Source organism: Hyla sarda, chromosome 11 (assembly GCF_029499605.1).
Source record: "Hyla sarda isolate aHylSar1 chromosome 11, aHylSar1.hap1, whole genome shotgun sequence".
Classification (NCBI taxonomy): domain Eukaryota; kingdom Metazoa; phylum Chordata; class Amphibia; order Anura; family Hylidae; genus Hyla; species Hyla sarda.
The window spans coordinates 12697128-12719431 of NC_079199.1; the positions used below are offsets into that span (position 1 = coordinate 12697128).

General features: G+C 42.6%; 2 protein-coding genes across 6 annotated transcripts in view; one reads left to right on the forward strand and one right to left on the reverse strand.

Moving 5' to 3' along the window:
- Positions 1–21251, forward strand: part of MOK (MOK protein kinase) — a 38704-nt gene extending 17453 nt beyond the window's left edge. The window contains exons 5-12 of one of the 5 annotated variants that reach the window (XM_056545394.1): positions 1174–1252; positions 2706–2754; positions 5509–5687; positions 8141–8242; positions 10282–10455; positions 10604–10712; positions 15581–15772; positions 20176–21251. In XM_056545394.1, the coding sequence (XP_056401369.1) occupies positions 1174–1252; positions 2706–2754; positions 5509–5687; positions 8141–8242; positions 10282–10455; positions 10604–10712; positions 15581–15772; positions 20176–20199 (908 nt within the window). In that variant the 3' untranslated portion in view covers positions 20200–21251. Of the gene's footprint in view, positions 1–1173; positions 1253–2705; positions 2755–5508; positions 5688–8140; positions 8243–10281; positions 10456–10603; positions 10713–15580; positions 15773–15806; positions 16219–20175 lie in introns of those variants that run through there. The other 4 variants (XM_056545392.1, XM_056545393.1, XM_056545395.1 and 1 more) reach the window with 4 other exon arrangements.
- Positions 21252–21489: 238 nt separating this feature from the next.
- The window catches only part of WDR20 (WD repeat domain 20), a 38617-nt gene continuing 37802 nt past the window's right edge, over positions 21490–22304 (reverse strand). Inside the window, exon 4 of the mRNA XM_056547166.1 lies at positions 21490–21791. Within this exon, the coding sequence (XP_056403141.1) occupies positions 21738–21791 (54 nt within the window). The 3' untranslated portion in view covers positions 21490–21737. The remainder of the gene's footprint in view (positions 21792–22304) is intronic.

The following is a 22304-nucleotide window of genomic DNA, read 5'->3' on the forward strand; positions in this document are numbered from 1 at the left end:
TTTAGTCCTTTCCCCCCCCCCCCCCATACCCAAAACTGCAGCCTACCACGGTTTTTGGTCCGGGTGAAAAACCGTTTTGAAACCGTATACGGTTCTTTTAACATGGGAGTCAATGGAAACCGTATGTGCGTACGGTTCCATCCAGTTTGCACATGCGCAGTGCACGCCAAAAGTTTTAGTTTTTTTTTTTTTTTCTTGGAATTTCAGTCAAACAAGTGAAACTTTATTCTTAATGGAATGTAAAAATTTTATAAATTTTTTTTTTTTTTCTTAAAAAAACGGATGCAACTGGACATCATTTTTCAAACCGTAGACGGGTTATGGTAGGAAGGAGTAGCAAAGAAACCCTTGAATACCGGCGCTGCGACTTAGAACATGCAGACAATGACGTCCAGGGTGAAGTAAAAGGATCCTCAGCAGGACCGTTCATTAAACAAAAACAAATAAAAGGCAATGGATTCCGAGTTTCGGGAGGAGCCCTTCCTTCCTCAGATCAGGAAGGGAGGGCTCCTCCCGAAACGCGGAATCCATTGCCGTTTTTGTTTAATAAACGATCCTGCTGAGGATCCTTTTACTTCACCCTGGACGTCATTGTCTGCATGTTCTAAGTCGCAGCGCCGGTATTCAAGGGTTTCTTTGCTACTCCTTCCTACCGCATCTAAAGGACGACCTGGGTCGATTCCTGCTTCCCACTGGCTGGGCAGCGACGCACCATTATTGGTACCCCTTTTAATAGGGCAGTGGTCTTCAACCTGCGGACCTCCAGATGTTGCGAAACTACAACTCCCAGCATGCCCGGACAGCCGTTGGCTGTCCGGGCATGCTGGGTGTTGTAGTTTTGCAACATCTGGAGGTCCCTAGGTTGAAGACCACTGTAAAAGGGGCCATCTAGAAGCCCCGTGGGGACATCCCCCATTCTTCACACCTCCCACATATATCCCGGGGTAATACACGCCGCGCCGCTTGTCGGTCCTTTTTTTTTTTTTTTTTTTCGTTTCTTTCGTATACAGGTTATAATTTTTTTTTATACACATTTTGATCCAGTTTAGTCCGGTTTTGAGGAATCCGTTTTTCATCAAAAACCTGATACGGGAACTGTATTGCAAAAACGTAGTGTGAACCCAGCCTAACATTGAATTTACCGTGTTTTCTCTGCCTCTTCCGTCCTCACAGAGAGAAGACAGCCCCTACCGGAGAGTAAGATCATGAACTACATGTACCAGCTGTGTAAGTCTCTGGAGCACATACACAGGTAGGTTGGCCCGGACGTCCGGAGGGGCTTAGTGTCATGTGTTGCGCGCAGTACTCTGTGTCCTCTACGATCACATCCCTTTTTGCATAACCCGAGGAACCTGTTAACCCTGCAGTCCTCACACCTGCCTCTTCTAGCCTCAGGTTATGCATACAATCATTCTTAGGGTGCATTCACATCACGATTCTTTAAAGGGGTACTCCGGTGGAAAACTTTTTTTTTTTTTTTTTTTTTTTAAATCAACTGGTGCCAGAAAGTTAAACAGATTTGTAAATAACTTCTATTAAAAAATCTTAATCCTTCCAGTACTTATTAGCTGCTGAATACTACAGAGGAAATTATTTTCTTTTTGGAACACAGTGGAACACAGTAGAAGAAAATCCCCATTGCAAACATATGCTGCTCTGGACAGTTCCTAAAATGGACAGAGATGTCAGCAGAGAGCACTGTGGTCATGATGTCAGCAGAGAGCTCTGTGTTCCAAAAAGAAAATCATTTCCTCTGTAGTACTAATCAGCTAATATGTACTGGAAGGATTAATATTTTTTTTTAATAGAAGTAACTTACAAATCTGTTTAACTTACTGGTACCAATTGATAAAAAAATTTAAAAAAGTAACAGTTTTCCACTGGAGTACCGCTTTAATGCGGTGACCGGATCCGGCTGGGAGATGTGAAAATCGGGCGCTCCTGTATCCAGCATCTCATTCATTTGATCAGATAGTGACCCTGGTTGGCTCATTTTTGCCCCGTATCCAGTTTTGGGAATTAACTAAAACCGTGTCAGTCCGGTCACAAAACCGCATAGGGGGCAAAAATGAGCTGACCGGAGTCACTATCTGATCAAATGAATGAGATACGGGCCGGGTCCAGCAGGGATACGGGAGCGCCCGGTTTTCACATCTTCCAGCTGGATCCGGTCGCCGTATTAAAGAATCGTGGTATGAATGCACCCTTATCCAGTCTACACCTGTGGCTCTACAGCTGCTGTGAAACAACAACTCCCAGCATGCATTGGCAGCAAAGATGGCTCCTGTGGACTCCACTTTATTAGAATGGGAGGCAGCTGTCTAGACCAGTGTTTGCGAAACGGTGTACTTCCAGCTGTTGCAAAAACTACAACTCCCAGCATGCCCGGACAGCATTCAGCTGTCCAGGCATGCTGGGAGTTGTAGTTTTGCAACAGCTGGAGGCACACTGTTTAGAAAACACTGGCCTAGGGTGACTGTGTATGACTTCCTATCCCTGTAGGGCAGTGGTCTTCAAATGGTGGCTCTCCAGATGTTTCAAAACTACAGCTTCCAGCATGCCGGGCATCCTGGAAGCTGTAGTTTTACAACAGTTTGGAGACCACACTTTGTTCTTAAAAAGCCCCCACTGTGATCTGCATGGAGCTTGTTTTCTGCTCTTCTATAATGTGTTCTCCATTTATTTCTTCTCTTCAAATGGAACAGAAATGGCATTTTTCACCGTGACGTAAAACCAGAGAATATTCTAATAAAGGTGAGATATCTCAAATAACAAAAATAAATATGCCTATGTATGTGTGTGTGTGTGTATATATATATATATATATATATATATATATATATATATATATATATATAATATAATTAAATTTGAGTAGCCGTATTGATCCAGTGATGCTAATCAAAAAATGTTGCAGTATCTTGTAATAACCTTTTTTTATTGGACTAACAGAATTTTGTAGCTTTCGGAATTCCTCCCTTTATCAAGTCCAAAGCAAATCTAAGCTCACAAGCAGAAGACACAGGTTACATCTCACAAATATGCAGGGGTTAAGACAATAGATGTGGAGATCACAAATATGCAGGGGTTAAGACAATAGATGTGGAGATCACAAATATATAGGGGTTAAGACAATAGATGTGGAGATCACAAATATATAGGGGTTAAGACAATAGATGTGGAGATCACAAATATATAGGGGTTAAGACAATAGATGTGGAGACTCATCTATTGTCTTAACCCCTGCATATTTGTGATCTCCACATCTATTGTCTTAACCCCTGCATATTTGTGAGATGTAACCTGTGTCTTCTGCTTGTGAGTAGAGATGAGCGAACTTACAGTAAATTCGATTTGTCACGAACTTCTCGGCTCAGCAGTTCAGACCTAGGAGACTCTTTCCTAGGATTGTATCCACCTTTTCCAGCCCACCTGAGCCCCTGAAGGCTGAACTAATTTATGCAGGATAAGTCATCAACTGCCGAGCTGAGAAGTTCGTGACGAATCGAATTTACTGTAAGTTCGCTCATCTCTACTTGTGAGCTTAGATTTGCTTTGGACTTGATAAAGGGAGGAATCCCGAAAGCTTCTCTACAAAATTCTGTTAGTCCAATAAAAAAAGGTTATTACAAGATACTGCAGCATTTTCTGATTTATATATAATCATGTATAGCCTGTCATTCTAATCTATTCTATATACATCAGTCATAACAACAATAAAACCATTGATGGGTAAGTAATAGGCGCTACAGTCACTCCATGTTGTTAAGGACAGGATCATGGGGGCCCAAAGCTCTTGATGTGTATGGAGAATGAAGGCTAGCCTGTCTGGTCCGATCCCACAGAAAAGCTGCTGTAGAGCAAACTGCTGAAAAACTTCCTGCTGGCTATGATGGAAAAGTCTCAGGTCTTGAAGTTGATGTAAGGATCTGAACTGTGACAAGGGTCAAATTGTGATGTTTAGACACTGGAATCAGATCATATATAGGACAACCGATCCGGTGGGGTGTTTCCAGTATGTAGTGGTTAGTACCTACCAAAAGTACAGCCAGGGACCCAAAGCTCACTGGTGTGTGTGTGTGTGTGTGTGTGTGTGGAGCAAACTGCTGTAGAGCAAACTGCTGAAAAACTTCCTGCTGGCTATAATAGAAGATATTCAGGTCACACAGGAGATCGCAGCTTGTTGTGTATGGGGTCCTGCAGAGCGTCGCGCTGACCCCTATGCAGTATCGAATGTGTCTACAATGCATCAGAACTAGAGCAATGGAAGAAGAGGCCTGGTCTGATGGATCACGCCTGATGGTGACAGCTGTTGTCTGTGCGTCCCTTACCTTTTTAAAATTGTTCAGAAATAAGAAACATTAAAACGAGATCAAGGTGGTGACTCGAGCTCCAGATGCCCCAGATCTCAGCCTGATCGGTAAACTGTGGGATTTTCTGGAGAAACAAGTCTGATACACTTACAGGACTTGATCAGGATCTGCTACGGACGTTTTCGCACAGACACCATAATATAACTTACATCAAGTGAAGCCGAGGCCTCAAATGGTCGGTGGTGTTTTGGTGGTACAAGGAGGATCTATATGGGCACTGTCACTTTAAAAAAAAAAAAAAACATTTCAAACATGACAAAAGTTTTGATCGGTTGGGGCTGAGCGTTCAGATCAGGGATCGACCGATATTGATTTTTTATGGCTGATACCGATACCGATAATCTGTGAGCTTGCAGGCCGATAGCCGATAACTTATACCAATATTCCGGTATAATTCGTTGGCTATTTCTCCCTCACCATTCCCCCCCCCCACCCCACAAAAGCTGCTGCAGATCAATGATTTAAATCAATTAACTGCAGTGGCTTTTGCGGGGCCAGTGACCGCCGCCCGCTTCCTGTCCTGGGGTCCTCCTGAGTCCCACCTCCGCCGCTGCCCCATGGCATCCCCCATCCCCGGTTTTATAATTACCTGTTCCCAGGGTCCGCGCTACTTCTGGCTCCGGCGGCGTCCTGAGCTGTCACTGTGCGCACTGACAGTGATGTCGCGTTGAGGACGTCATTGCGCAGCGCACAGCAACATCGCAGGACGCCGCAGCAGCCAGAAGTAGCGCGGACCCTGGGAACAGGTAATTATAAAACCGGGGATGGGGGAGGCAATGGGGCGGTGGCGGTCTCTGGCCGGGGGGGGGGGGGGGGGGAATTATTGGCATATCTGTAAGGTAATTGCCGATAACATCCAAAATCCTGAATATCGGACGATTAATATCAGCCAAACCTATAATCGGTCGATCCCTAATTCAGATCCCAATCATCGCTGGAACGAATGTGGAGCAAAGCACGCATAAATAATAATAATAATAAATAAATATATATGCATATACTCCATATTACTTCTCAAGGTTCTGACTACTGTAGATAAATCCTCCCCACCCACCAGGTTTGAGCTCCCCATAATAATTTTTTTCTATTTGTGGACGTAGCAGATATAGTTTTTTGTTACTTCTTTTTATTCTAGCAAGATGTCCTAAAACTCGCAGACTTTGGCTCGTGTCGTAGCGTTTTCTCCAAGCAGCCGTACACAGAGTATATTTCTACCCGCTGGTATCGAGCCCCCGAGTGTCTCCTGACTGACGGATACTACACCTACAAAATGGACCTGTGGAGCGCCGGCTGTGTTTTTTACGAGATCTGCAGGTGAGGACATGATGATCTTTACATTGTGTTGTTTAATAAGCGTGCAATAGCGAGGCGTAATCTGCACAGTCATTGTCTGTAATACAAGTTATATTACATAGGCCACCGGTAATGTCTTCACAGATGCCAAATATATATATACACACACACACCGGCTTCCGGATCACCCATGTATTATAGTATAGGACCCTCTTGTATTATAGAACATCATTTAGGGCTCACGTGTAACAAATAATATAACTTGTCCTACTTTTTTACCATATCACTCATTCTTTACAAACCGTGGAGGTCTGAGCAGCCTTATACAGTATAGCCAGTGAATAGTTAGAAAGCCTTCCTTTTAAATGGGGACTCTCATTAAAATTATTTTTTGCTATTGCACTCCATTAGCCTTAGGAACTAATAGTGTTTCCCAACCTGTGTGCCTCCAAATGTTGCAAAACTACAACTCTCAGCAACAGTTTTGCAACAGCTGGAGGCACACAGGTTGGGAAACACTGTCCTAATAAGTGCAAATATCACTTCCATGATGAACTAATGGTACCCAAAAAACGCATCTCCGGGGGGTGGAGTGGGCGGGAGGGTGGAGTTTGGGTATGGGGGGGGGGGGACGCAATGGGGTTAACTGCTTAGATGCTGAGGTCATTATGGCCTACAGCATCTAAGGCAGGGGTTCTCAAACTACGGACCGCGGCCCACATACGGGCCGCCGCTGCCTGGGACATCCCTGTGTCCCAAAAGATATTTTCGGGACACAGGGATGCGCTCTCGGAGACCCCGCGTTTACTCTAAAAACACAGGGGCCGCCAGGAAGGTGGCGCACGCAGGGACGTCACTGACGCCGTACGTGCGCCCATAGCAACGGAGCATGGAGGAGCGGGGCAGCGATGAGGACGTGCGCTGGCCAGCTAGGTAAGTGTTACCAGCGGCACGTCAGCTTTGGTGCGCCGACCACCGCTCCTTCGGTCCCGGGACTTACTGCTATGTCCGGACTGGAGGAGCGGTGGTCAGAGCACTGAAGTGGGGCAGAACACAGGCATACAGCCTCCAGCCATACACTGTATGGCTGGAGGCTGTTTGTCTGTGGGGGAACATACTGCACCTAATGTGGGGGAACTATACTGCACCTAATGTGGGGAGCTATACTTCACCTAATTTGGGGGATCTATACTGCACCTAATATGGGGGAACTATACGGCACCTAATGTGGGGGAACTGCACTGCACCTAATGTGGGGGAACTGTACTGCCAATCTAATGTGGGGGAATTGTACTGCACCTAATGTGGGGGAACTGTACTGCCAACCCTAATGTGTGGGAACTACAACCTAATGTGGGGGATCTATACTGCCAACCTAATGTGGGGGGAACTGTGCTGTGTACTTAAAGTGGTAGTCCACTAATAAGATATATAAGTGTGCATAGTGTTCATGTTTTGATATCTATAGTCCGGCCCTCCAACGGTCTGAGGGACCGTGAACTGGCCCCCCGTTTAAAAAGTTTGAAGACCCCTGATCTAAGGGGTTTAGACAGTCTGGATGGTATTATCCACTAGGAAGGTTGGACAAATGGGTTCCAGACACTAAGGGGCAACAGTGTCCTTCTGGTTAATACACACATTAGTGTACTGCTGTCCAGCTACTGTCTGGTCATGCTTGGAGTTGTAGTCCCACAAGTTGGAGAATTCTGTACTAGAGGCATTGTCGCAGGTAAGTAAGTATGTTGAAGGGGTATTCCGATTTATTTTTTACTACGTTACAGGGGCTGTAAAGTTAGTGTAGTTCATAATATAGTGTCTGCACCTGTGTGTGATGGTTTTCTCACAATTCTTCTGTGATTTTCACCCCAATATTTATTTTTAACAGCATACAAAATTACTCATGTCTCAGGATTTCCCAGGTTGCAGTGCGTCGAGACCTGACATCACTAGTCAGGTGATCAAAGGGAGCCTGTCCTGCTTATATTTTGCTACAGCTGTAGACCCCCCCTGGTTAGAAAACACTGTTTTCAATGGGTGGGAGGAAGGAAAGTGACCTCAAACTTTCAAGCATGGAACTGTGGGATGTGTAATTCAGAGACCAAAATCCAACAGGAAATACCCAGTTCTGGCAGGTAGCTACTAAAATCACCTTTATGGTGGAGAACCCCTTTAAAGCTGGCGTCAGTACGGTACTCGTGTCACAGTTCCTGCCCTACCTTGTTCACCCTGGCATGGTGTCATTCACAAAGTGCATACTCCCGGGGCTCTTTAACCAGCGCTGGCCTTTGTACAGACAGCTTATGCCAGCGCAGCGTATCAACCCCAGCATCAGCATTCCCATTTGTCTGTGTCAACAGAAAACGCTCTCCCTGCAGGGAACGGTGAACACTGTGAAAGCGTGACTACATTCCCCAGTAAAAATAACACCATAAATGGCAGCTGCTTATGTTCTGTATTTTTGTTTTCTCCCCCAGCCTCCATCCTCTCTTCCCTGGTTTGAATGAACTAGACCAGATATCCAAAATCCACGACATCCTGGGCACCCCGACCACAGCCGTCCTGCGGAAGTTTAAACAGTAAGAAACTTTTTATCCTGTGCGCCCTCAACTCCACATCGTGTGTGTGTGTATATATGTGTGTATGTGTGTATATATATAATTAGTGTGTGTGTGTATATTTATATGCATTTTATAGAAGTAGCAGATATTCTGCCAGCAACAGAAAATCTGCATCAAGTTGTACCGATTTGCTGCAGACTCTTTATGCCAGTGTCTCCCAACCAGTGTGCCTCCAGCTGTTGCAGAACTACAACTTCCAGCATGCCCGGACAGCCGTTGGCTGTCCGGGCATGCTGGGAGTTGTAGTTCTGCAACAGCTGGAGGCACACTGGTTGGGAGACACTGCTCTATTGAGTGTGTAGATGAGGTAATCACAATCTTATCTGCTATGTTAAAGGAGAAGTCCAGTATTGGAAAACTGGTCCCCAGTTTCAGATCGCAGGGGGTGCGACCGCTGGGACCCCCTGCGATCTCCCGTACGGGGCCTAAATTCTCCGGCCAGATCGCGAGGGTCAACCATCGCACGAAGCGGCGGCTAGCACCCCCCCACAATGCAGCGCTATGGAGTCGGAGATTGCCGAAGGCAGTGCTACGGCTCTCCTATAGAGTTGTATTTGGGGGGGGGGGGGGTGTTAGCCGCCGCTTCGTGTGGTGATCTACACGCCTCCGTTCTGCAAACTGAAGGGCCTCATGCGGGAGATCGTGGGGCATCCCAGCGGTCAAACCCCCTTAATCTGAAACTTATCCCATATCCTGAGGATAGGAGATAAGTTTTCCAATACTGGAGATCTCCTTTAACTGCAGATTTTCTGTGCAGGAAATCTGCAGCATATATGCCAGGTGTGGATATACCCCAATACATTCATATTCTTCAGATCACTCTCTATAAATGGGCACTGGGGGAAAAAAAATAAAAATAAAAAATGTAATATGTCATGGAGACATATCAGGAGTTTTGATCAGTCGAGATCTGAAACCGTGCTGGTAGCAGTGCGCTCCCAGTGTGTTCTGCGTTAGCTTTGTGTCACGTGACCTGGACGGACACCTAATGTAGGTCTATGGGGCTGTCCTGGTCTCATAGACACATAGCGAGGAGAGAAGTGTGCTATTCATTTTCTCGATCTGTCTGAACATTCAGACCCATGACCGATTGTAAAAACATTTTAACATGTTCCTAAATGTTTTCATATTGACAGGTAGGTGGCTGTTTAGTGTAGAAGATGTTATTGTCCCCTAAACCCACCAGCTAAATTCATGTTGTAGTTTTAATTCTCAAATTTTCTCTTCTTCTTTAGCTAAATGTATTATATACCCTATTAGTATATACAAACATCATAGAGACATTGTAGAGCCACCCACTTGTGCACCTAGAGATCCACCACTAAGAATGTTACCTGTGATGCTTCTTAAATTAAAGGATTACCCATTCATTTATATAGATGCAGTATAACACTATGAGGCCATCAGCATCTTTCCCTGTTTATTTTATTTATTTATTTATTTATTTTTTTTTCGGCTTAGAGTTAGTTTTCTACCTTGATATTGCTCTGTATTTTCTGCTCAGTCAGATTCACAGACTGGGAAGGGGCGTTCCCCAGCAGTCGTGACATCATCTGAAGCCATACAGGGGAGAACTTCCTCCCTCACTCTGCTACACACAGCCCAGAGCAGTTCAGTGTGAGATGAGCTATGATTGGATAAGGCTGCATACACCCCCACCCCCTTCAGCATTTCTGGCTTTTGGACTTCTGCCAGGTCAGCAGGAGTCCAAAGTCTGTGCAAAAGATGGGAGGGAAATGTGCTCTGGACAATTAGGGAGACACCTACTTTAAAACACAAATAAAACAGAAAACTTCATTTTTCCTTTTTAAACAAAGTATATTAGAAAGATTTTTTATTTACCCTAAGGAGCGCAATAGCAAAAATTAGTTTTAAAGACATTGCCCATACTGGAGCAGCTGCCCTCCTGTCTAGTTGGAAATGGATATTAATGTAGGCCCATATGACATGAATGTAGGTCCACTTTAAAACATTCATTTTTTTTTTATCTTATACAGGTCAAGAGCTATGAATTTTGATTTCCCACCTAAGAAGGGGAGCGGGATCAGACATTTGTTACCCGGCCTCTCACCTGAAGGCATCGATCTGATAACCGCCATGCTGGACTACAGTCCTGACGACAGACTCAGCGCCGGTAAAGCCCTCCAGCACCCCTATTTTGAGGAGCCCAGGTAGAGTATCTCAGTGTACTAAAGGGGTACTCCGGTGGAAAACTTTACCAGTTGATAAAAACAAAGTTTTCCACCGAAGTACCCCTTTAAGTCGGTCCTGTCCCTTTTTTTGATTCTTGTGGGGGTGTCTGACTCCTCCGTATTTCAGGACTTTAGAGAAGCATTCCCTGTCTCGTAAGATAGGACTGAGCGAGAAGTCAAACACTGCAGCCTCGATGAATTATCTAATGCGGATCGCGGGACAGGGGCGAAGGCAGGTAAAATTTCTACCATTTATTACCAAACTAGCTAATGAGTTTGTCTGTACATAGAGCCTAAGGCCATGTTCACACAGTGGAATTCCGCTGCAGAAGTGTCCCATTGATTTCACTGGGATTCTGCTGCACTGTGCGCACAGCGGAATTGCTGCAGCAGATGTTTCCGCCATGAAAACCCTATTTCACCGTTTGCAGAAAGAACAATCATGTCTATTCATTCTGTGGATTCCGCTCGATAATGCATTGATGCCAATGCGTATTTCTGAGCGGTCCTAGTACCTGCCAGATCATTCAAATGTGTGTATTTTCCAGCTGTGTGAACGTGGCCTAAAGGGGGTTATCCCAAGATTATGACTTGCCCCCTATGCTGTGGCTAGGTATCTGATCTGTGACTGTCTGACCGCTGGGACCCCCATAGGTCAGGCCCCTTGTCCCTGGAGTAAATGTAGCCCTAGCGTGTATGCTCATCTGCTGCTCTATTCACTGAGACTAAGGGACCTCAGTTCTAGCGATCAATTGGGCCCAATGTACCAGGGTGCCTCCAGCTGTTGCAAAAACTACAATTCCCAGCCCAATTGGGCCCAATGTACCAGGGTGCCTCCAGCTGTTGCAAGAACTAGGGTGCCTCCAGCTATTGCAAAAACTACAATTCCCAGCCCAATTGGGCCCAATGTACCAGGGTGCCTCCAGCTGTTGCAAAAACTACAATTCCCAGCCCAATGTACCAGGGTGCCTCCAGCTGTTGCAAGAACTAGGGTGCCTCCAGCTGTTGCAAAAACTACAACTCCCAGCATGCCCGGACAGCCGTTGGCTGTCCGGGCATGCTGGGAGCTGTAGTTTTGCAACAGCTGGAGTTTCACAGTTTGGAGACCATTGCCCTATCCTTAGTAAAATTGGGAAAAACCCTTTAAGGGCACGTTCCCACTTGGCGTATTCGCAGCACAAAATCTGCAGCAGCTGGAAATACGCTGCATATCCCTCGCTCCCTATACACACAAGACTTTCTGGCGGCAGCCCCATGTGTGCAGTGAGTTTTGGAGGCGGAGCCACACGTCAGTCACACCAGCACAGGGCCCCGCCTCCAAAACTCACTGCACACATGGGGCTGTCGCCGGTAAGCCTTGTGTGTATGGTGAGCGAGGGATACGCAGCGTATTTCCCGCTGCTGCAGATTTTGCGCAGCGTGAAATACCCTGCGTATACGCCCTGGGGGAACGTGCCCTAAACAACAATTTTGTTTCTAACAGAATATATTCACTTAAGTTTTGAAGAAATTTCTGCAACTACCCCATAGATCAGAAAAGCCTCACAGAAGCCCATGCACAGGCTGCAGAATTCATTCTTCAGTGGCAGAAATATCTGCATGGTGTGAACATACCCAAATAGATCCAAAGTATCCAGCGCCGATTGATTTTTTTTTTTTTTCAATTAATCATTGTAGTGATTGGAGTTCTGTTTTACTGATACCAAGCTCCAAAACCTCTGCAGAGATAAGTTTACATTCTATCATTCTGCTTCCTCTAGAGCAGTGTTATCAAATCTGTGGCTCGCCTACTGCAACACCTATGTCTGTCAGGGCCTAAAGGGCTACGCCGGTGGAAATTTTATTTATTTACTTTTTTCTAAATCAACTGGTGCCAGAAAGTTTTTTTTTTTTTTATATAGATTTCTAAATTACTTCTATTAAAATCTTAATCCTTCCAGTACTTATAAGCTGCTGTATGCTCCAGAGGAAGTTGTGTAGTTCTTTCCAGAGCAGGTGAGGTTTGCTAAAGGGATTTGCTCCTGTTCTGGACAGTTCCTGACATGGAGAGAGGTGGCAGCAGAGAGCACTGTGGTCAGACAGAAAATAAATACACAACTTCCTGTGGAGCATACAGCAGCAGAGAAGTACTGGAAGGATTAAGATTTTATTTTATTTTTTTAATAGAAGTAATTTACAAATCTGTATAACTTTCTGGCACCAGTTGATTTTACAAAGATTGTTTTCCATGGGAGTACCCCTTTTTAATGGGCATTGTAGTTTCAACATACGGTAAATAGAAACTGGGGGCTCACACTATATAAATATGTATGTGTGTGTGTATGTGTCTCTCTCTGTCTCTCTGCTTGTGTTGCACGTAACCCTTCATGCCAAAAGAGAAATGAAAATAAAAACCTTACAATACAGACCTCTATAGATGGATATTTATATAATTTGTACAATAAATATGGCTAGTTGCACGTGAAATGCATTAAGTGTTTATTAATTATTAATACAATTGATAAGTGTCTAGCAGGGCCTTTGCCATAGACCTTAACATATATTAAAAGTTTGTTACATGAGTGGGTAGTCAATTGTGTGTGTGTGTGTGTATATATGTATAGATATATATATATATATATATATATATATATATATATATATATATATATATATACACACACACACACAGCCACCTGATAGTATCAATGTGTTACTGTATCCAAACTTAGAGACCTCTGAGTTGCAGTTCATATAAATGAAGTTTGTAGATGTTGCAGTTCGTCCTGCTCTGCACCCCTCACCGCACCGCTGTATGGATAGAGGCGCCAGGGTTAATACCGTGATGTTACAGCTCAGTGACCGACAAACTTCGCTCCTGCAGACTGGCACGGATATACAGCCGGCCCGGAGAGGGTATCCGCGTGATGTGTGGGGTCACAATAGTAGTTCCCGGGGTGGCACAGACTTGTGTCCGGCAGGTGGATGGATGCCGTGGGATGTGGCGAGTGATGATACAGACAGGAGGCTCCTCGTGGGCCTGAACAGTGATCCCAGAACAGGGGGGGTTGCAAATGTGGATACAGGTCTTTTGTTAAAGGGGTACTCCGATGCTTAGACATCTTATCCCCTATCCTTTGGATAAGATGCCTGATCGCGGGAGTCCCGCCGCTGGGGACCCCCGTGATCTTGCACGTGGCACCCCGTTTGTAATCAGTCCCCGAAGCGTGTTCGCTCCAGGTCTGATTACTGATGACCACAGGGTCGACGGCGTGTGACGTCACACCTCCGCCCCCATGTGACGTCATGCTCCGCCCCTCAATGCAAGCCTATTGGAGGGGGCGTGATAGCTGTCACGCCCCCTCCCATAGACTTGCATTGAGGGGCGGAGCGTGAGGTCACACGGGAGTGGAGACGTGATGTCACACGCCGTCGGCCCTGTGATCGACAGTAATCAGACACTTTTATATACAGCCTGGCACTGGATGGGGCAAAGGTCAGAGCCCCCCAGGGAAAACAGAACACCTCTAGCTGAAGCACCTGTATATCGGTGCCTGGCTGTATATCAGTGCCTGGCTGTATATCTATCTATCAGTGCCTGGCTGTATATCTATCAGTGCCTGGCTGTATATCTATCAGTGCCTGGCTGGAAATCGGTGCCTGGCTGGGGCCAGGGACTATGCCCACAGGGTATTCACGTCTGCACTTTACATATTTATTTCCCATATTTATTCTCTTCTATGTATAGTAGATTTTATGTTATATAATACATTTTATTCCAGTTGTGTTATTTTGGTATGATATACTGTTACTATTAGGTTCCTATGTATATATCCATACTACCTTCTTACTATGTTATGACCTACTATAACGGTTTTAGACTTTATATTTAACTACTATGGCTAGTTGTACATGTCACTATGTAATTATTCATTCACATACTTATTTATTCTAGTAATTTAAACGGTATACTGTTATATAGAAGTACTCAAATAATCCAGTCCGCATTTTAGAAAGAGCTGAAACATATGTCAGTCACAATATATGGACTATATAAGCTCAGAATCCACATGGGGTTCTTGATATATTGCTACTGAAGGGGTTTCCCCGAAACACGTTTTAGACAATTAATACAGCCCAATAACACAGACCCCCTCCACAAAAGGCCTGTATACACATTTGCAACAGCTGCAACCCCCCCCTGTTCAGGCGCTCGCTTTCTACCATTGGATCCGCGAGGAGCCTCCTGTCTGTATCATCACATCCCATGGCATCCACCTGCCGAACACAAGTCTTTGCCTCTCCGGCAACTACTATTGTGACCCCACACATCACGCGGATACCATCTCCGGGCCGGCTGCATATCCGTGCCAGTCTGCAGGAGCGAAGTTTGTCGGTCACTGAGCTGTAACATCACGGTATTAACCCCGGCGCCTCTGTCCATACAAACTTTATTTGTACGAACTGCAACATCTACAAACTATTTACAAACTTCACTTATATGAACTGCAACTCAGAGGTATCCAAGTTTGGATACAGTAACACATTGATAGTATCAGGTGGCTGTGTGTAGAGATTATATTTATATAGGACTTTCCACCCGATCATGTTACAAATTTTTTTTTTATATGTTAAGGTCTATGGCAAGGGCCCTGCTTAGACACTTATCAAATGTATTAATGAACACTATGAATTTCACGTACAACTAGCCATATATTTACTGTACACATTATATATATATATATATATATATATATATATATATATATATATATATATATATATATATATATATATATATAATCAATCTCTAGCTAGAGGTCTGTATTCTAAGGTTTTTATTTTCATTCTAGTTTCCCCAGTAGGACAGCCACAGGTTGGGGAAACACCGCCCTAGAGGGAGCTCACCACATACGGCTATAATATTGACTTCTAAGTATACAATGTGATGGCTAAATTGTGTTTACTGTTTCTGACAGCAAGCAGAGATGTTGAAAATGGTGATACGTTATATTTCAGTGTAGTGCAACTATCACGCATAGCGTGCCCTCCACAGGTCCCAGTCACATTGATGGACAAACTCTGTTGTTAATACATTTGGAAATGTAACTTTTTATTTTTGAAGCAGACCATGAGGCCACTACCAGATCTTGGATTCCGCGGACCTACCTTCCCAATGGAGCTGCCAAAACTTAATGTACCGGGGGCATCAAAGTCTGTACCCTTCTCCACACTCAAGTTTCAGTCTGTTTTCCCTACTCCTGTAAACGGCGGCAAACTTCCCATAATTCCAAGCGTGAAGTACATAGACACCAAGGTAAAGTCTTGCTCTCCGTTTGTTTTGATTGTAGCGTCGGCCGGGATCACGCGGGGCTGTAATCTTCTATGTCGTGTGTTAACAGTTTGACATCCACCAGCATGGGAAGTCGATGATGAAGCCATATCACTTACCTTCCCTAGAGAGAAAAGGAGGAGGATTCTGAACTCAATGCAAACTGTGCCTTTAACCGAGAAGGAACACAAAGCGCTCGCTGCACCAGCCAAAAATAAATCAAAATCCCAGTGTTGCCAGAGTCCACCCCTCCGGGATTCATTTACTCCAACTCCAAAATTTTAAACTAAATTTTTAACCTCAATTTGCACTTTACAAATGGATCTGAAAATGTTAATAATTCTCCACCAATCTTTGCCATCATTAATTGTTGTGTTACTAATACAGTAATTTTTTTTATATATATTTTATATTAAATCTGTACATTATCATGGCTACTACTATTTTTTTTTTTAAGTAAAAAAAAAAAATGTAAAATCTACATTTATAAATCTGTTTATCCTTACTAGTAGAAATGAGCGAATTTACAGTAAATTCGATTCGTCACGAACTTCTCGGCTCGGCAGTTGATGTCTTATCTTGCATAAATTAGTTCAGCTTTCCGGTGGGCTGGAAAAGGTGGATACATTCCTAGGAAAGAGTCTCCTAGGACTGTATCCACCTTTTCCAGCCCACGGGAGCACCTGAAAGCTGAACTAATTTATGCAGGATAAGTCATCAACTGCCGAGCCGAGAAGTTTGTGACGAATCGAATTTACTGTAAATTCGCTCATCTCTACTTACTAGGCTGAGTTGTAAGATTAGGTGAACAGCAGCGTTGTGGAGCGCCATTACAATAGCTTGGACGGATGTTGCGACATCGGGCATCTATGGAACCCTATCACTGAATCGGCGAACTGAGCTCCGAACGCTAATGTGAACCTAGCCCGTTTTTTTTTCCCAACCAGAGTGCCTCCAGCTGTTGCAAAAACTACAACTCCCAGCATGCCCGGACAGCCAAAGGCTGTTCGGGCATGCTGGGAGTTGTAGTTTTGCAACAGCTGGAGGCACCCTGGTTGGAAAACACTGACCTAGCCTAAGGCAGCTTTCCTAAACCTATATCTCCACCATTGGGGAACATTGCTGTAAGGCGGTGTTTCCGAACCAGTGTGCCTCCAGCAGTTGCAGAAATAAAACACCCAGTATGTCTAGACATGCAGGTAGGTGTAGTTTTCAACAGCTGGGGGCACCCTAGATGGGAGACATTGCTGTAAGTCTCATGCACACCGCAAGTCAGAGCTGCAGAGTCTCCTTCTGGCGCTTTGTATATACTAGGGAAGTCTCTCAGTTGGTTAGTATTTGTAGGGCCTGGTTCACATCACAATTTTACCATCCAATTAACAGACAGTAAAATCGGACATAATTGGATTACCTGAAATCGTATCTAAAAAAAATGTTGGTATCAGATTTTAAAATCTTATTAAAAAAAAAAAAAAAAAAAAATCGTACAGCCGAAAAGGTCATTCGATTGTTCACAAAAAATGTGATCATGTTTGGGAAATTATATGAATGTCAAGGGCAATAAAGTTTATTCAAAGACACGACTGCGCATGTGTCAAAATAAATCGTGTGCGACACGAGTCAATGCGATTTACAAAGGCCATAATAAAAAATAAAAAAAATATCTGACACTCTTTCGATCAAATTTTGAATCAGGGCAAAAAAAATCACGGTCAACCATAATTTTACGCCCGATGTAAAATCGTGCAAATTCGGATGCGGATCAAAACTGATGCCTGTAATGGATATGATTGCTGGATGGAAGTCAATGGATATGACTTGGCATAAAGATTTGTTCGATTTGATGGTAAAAAATCAAGAGAAATAGTAGGATGGTAAAATCGTGATGTGAAATCGTGAGGGGGGGGGGGGGGGGGAAAAAAAAAAGCTTGCGCCATCTTTCTCCTGCTACTCCCGCTGAAAACAGCAGCGCCCAACAGGCCCCATTGATTTTAATGGGGTCCATCGGGACCCACTGTTGCCCGTTGGGCCCTGTCAAAATGATGGCCGTCAAAGGGGAGGGGGGGGAAAAAAATTGACTGCCGTTCTTCATGAGGTGCAGTGGCAAAGATGCCTTAGGCTGCATTCACACCACGTTTTTGCAATACAGTTCCCGTATCAGGTTTTTGATGAAAAACTGATTCCTCAAAACCGGACTAAACTGTATCAAAACGTGTGTACAAATTTCAACCTGTATACGGTTTGAAAAAATGACGTCCGGTTGCATCGGTTTGAGAATAAAAGTGTATGTTTTTAACTTTTCACTCCATTTTAAATGAAGTTTCACTTGTTTGAAATTCCAAGAAAAAAACTGCAATCAAAGTCAAAAACCGTATGGAACCGTACGCGCACACAGTTCTATACGGTTCCCATGTTTAAAAAAAAAAACAAAAAACTGGTCTACGGTTGTGGGTACGGGTAAAAAAAAAACAAAAAACATAAGAGACACAACGGACTAAACCGGATGATGCGTCTGACATACGGTTTACAATGTTAAGTCGATGCATACGGTTTTCTATACGGTTCCGTATGGTTTTCACCTTGAAACTGTATACGGGAACTGTATAGCAAAAACGTGGTGTGCGTGCAGCCTTACTGATCTCTACAGCTCTGTACAAAATGGAAAAATATGGCAGTGTGCATGAGCCCTAAGGCTAATGCTTGTTTGGAGGACTCAATCTGATAACTGAAGGGGGCGGTAGTGGTGAATGTCCTATGAAGATTAGGGGTTTATGCATCAGGCCTTTAGTGAAGGCCCTATGGAGGCACAGTGTGACGCCTTGATGCTTCTAACTTGGTCGTGCACTTTTATTTTATTTTTTTTAAACGCACTAATCTGGCCGCTAGGGGAGAAGATAGATAGATATATATTATATATAGCAGCACAAGGTTCTGCCGAAGGTCTTTCGCAATTTGAGTGCATTTTTTTTTTTTGCTTTCAAAATAGATATTACTCGAATTTAGTGTCCCATTGAAAGGGATACTCCGCTGATCAGCGTTCAGAATAAACTGTTAGAACGATTGTGACGTCGCGCCCCGCCCCCTCAATGTAAGTCTATGGAAGGTGGCGTGTCACGCCCCCTCCCATAGACTTTCATTGAGGGGGCGTGGCTATGACCACATGAGGGGCGTGACATCACAAGCGTTCGGAACAGTTTGTTCCAAACGCTGAGCAGCGGAGTAAGCCTTTAACTTCAATGGGGCTCTGAACATTATTCCGCAAAGTTTAAAAGACATCTGCAACCAATCACAGCTTAGCCAACGAGCTGAGAAGTGAAAGCTGAGCTGTGATTGGTGGTTGTTGGAAAATCACTCCATTTTTTTTTCTCAGTTTGATAAATCTGGGCCAAAATGCGTTGTCCCATTAAAGTGATGGGGGAAATTCTGCAGTTCTCTGCACTACGACTACATACATAAAGTAGGAAGAGATTCTGGAGTTGGACACCTACCAATTTAAAGGGGTACTCCGGTGGAAAACACTTTTTTTTTTTTTTTTTTTTTTAAATCAACTGGTGCCAGAAAGTTAAACAGATTTGTAAATTACTTCTATTAGAAAAATCTTAATTCTTCCAGTACTTAACAGCTGCTGTATATACTACAGAGAAAGTTCTTTTCTTTTTTAATTTCCTTTCTGTCTGACCACAGTGCTCTCTACTGACACCTCTGTCCATGTCAGGAACTGTCCAGCTGAGTAGTAGTTCAGCCAAAAACCTTGAGGTGGCGCTGCTGGTTCCAAAGATGAATGTAACAAACCGTAGCCAGAGATGTAGGTATACAAAGCACTGGAAGGTTTTAGTTTAGCAAATAAAAATAAAATGGGATTACACGTTTTGGGGAAATCACCCCCTTCCTCAGATCAGCACTGTCCAGAGTAGGAGAGGTTTGCTATGGGGGATTTGCTCCTACTCTGGACAGTTCCTGACATGGACAGAGGTGTCAGCAGAGAGCACTGTGGTCAGACAGAAAATAAAAAATAAAAACTACCTCTGTATTATACAACAGCTGATAAATACTGGAAGGATTAAATTAAATACTAGAGGTTTTAAATAGAAATAAATAACATTTGTATAACTTTCTGGCACCAGTTGATTTAAAAAATAAAATGTTTTCCATTGGAGTACATCTTTAATATTGATGACCTATCTATAGGAAAATCAATCAATGTCTACAATGCAGATAACCCCCTTAAATGGAGGGAAATCTCCCCCCCACCCCCAATTTTCAAGTGGTTTAAAAAAAAAAAATATATATATATATATATATATATATATATATATATTCTAAAATTATTGAATTGTGAAACTTTATTACTTTAGGTGTTTTTTTTTTTTTTTTTTTTTAAACATTAGATATACCTAAATAGGACAAAGTAAAAGGACGGGGTGTTATGGAAACCTGCGACAGACGGAGCAGCATCTTACCGCAAGAGCAAATAAAAGTATGTTTATTACAGCTTGGATCCACAGTGAAATATCAGCTGACCAATAAAACAGAAGGCATATGCAAAAAAAATAAAAAAAATAAAAACCTTTTTATAATATGTATCTCTTTAATTAGAAATCACTATTTTCATATAATGAAAATGACTAGTGTAATGATCAAACACCTCCCCCCCATTACATTATTTATACATATCATACAGAGGCATTAGAAACCACAATATTAAAATAAAGGTTTAATAGATACAAAGGATCATTTTAATTTTCACAACAGGTTTTTTTTTCCTTTTTCTCCTGGGAATTATTCCCCCTCCCCCCTTTTTTTATATATATACGGTAATTCTTTTATTTTTATTACACCCAAAAGTAATTTTTCTCAACTTGCAATTAACTATTTAAGTGCAAACATTTTTTCTTAATTAAAAAAAATATAATTACGGTAAAACTAAAAATTGCAGCTTCCATCTTCCTGAAAATTTTAAATTACAATTTTAAAGTCACTAAAGATAAAATGACTGTTCATATCAAGTGCATTCCAGAGACGCTTATCCAAACCAACGTTTGTCCCCCCTCCAAAACTGCGGCTCTCCAGCTGTTGCAAAAACTACAATCCCCAGCATGCCCTGACAGCCGAAAGTGCAAAACTACAATCCCCAGCATGCCCTGACAGCCGAAGGCTGTCAGGGCATGACGGGGATTGTAGTTTTGCAATACCTGGAGAGTCGTAATTTGAGGGGGGAGGAACATTGGTCTAAAAAAAAATAATAATAAACAAAATAGAAAAAAATTAATCAGTGCAATACACAATGGTGGATTAATTCTTACCATCTATTAATAATAATAAAAAAAAAATTACTGGGGATTTTCAATAAGCAGACTTTATTTTACATTATATTTATAAAGATTAAATTACATTAAAGTCGAAAAAGTATAAAGCAAAAAGAGGAATGAATGTACTAGTATTGAGTTTCACTGTAACGTCTAAGGAAGTTGTGTTTTATTCAAGAAAATTATATATTAAATATATATATATATATATATATATATATTAATATTAATATATATTAATTAAATATATATATATATTAATATATATTAAATATATATATTAATTAAATATATATATATTAATATATATTAATTATATATATATATATATATATATATTAATATATATATATACACATACATATATACATATTAATATATAATCTTTTTCCTTGGGTGAGTAGTCGTGAAGACTAAAGACCAAGCTTAAAGAATTTCTTTGCCAAATAAATCCTGTCATTTTGTGTATATATATATATATATATATATTTTATTTTCCTGTATTTCTTATTAAGTAGAAATCCGTATATAGACGCTCTGCCCACGTTTCTACCCTGAAGCTCTGGCTGAAGAGCAGCTCCTGGTTCCTCTGTCCTTACGTCTGCTCCTGTAGTGTGTGTCTCTCGCTAGCGGTAGTGTCATGGCTATACTACTGTTCCACTTGGAGAATTCGCTTGGTTTTGGGATGATAATAAACCCTGTGGACAAAGCATTTTTTAATTAATCATGAACAAAAAAAAAAAAATGTTTTTACCATAACAACACATTCATCTTAGCACAATTAAAGAATATCAAAATATAATTTTTAGTCAACAAGTCTATAAGTATTCATTGGTCTTTTCAAAGCAGTGAGTGCAAAGTTTTACTTGTTCTAATGAATGGTTAAAGGGGTATTCCGGTGAAAACCTTTTTTCTTTTAAATCAACTGGTGGCAGAAAGTTAAACATATTTGTAAATTACTTCTATTAAAAAAATCTTTATCCTTCCAGTACTTATTAGCTGCTGAATGCTACAGAGGAAATTCCTTTCTTTTTGGAACACTGATGACATCACGAGCACAGTGCTCTCTGCTGACATCTCTGTCCATTTTAGCAACAATGCATAGCAGATGTATACTAAGGGCAGCATGGTGGCTCAGTGGTTAGCACTGCTGCCTTGCAGTGCTGGGGACTTGGGTTCAAATCCCACTAAGGACAACAATAAATAAAGTG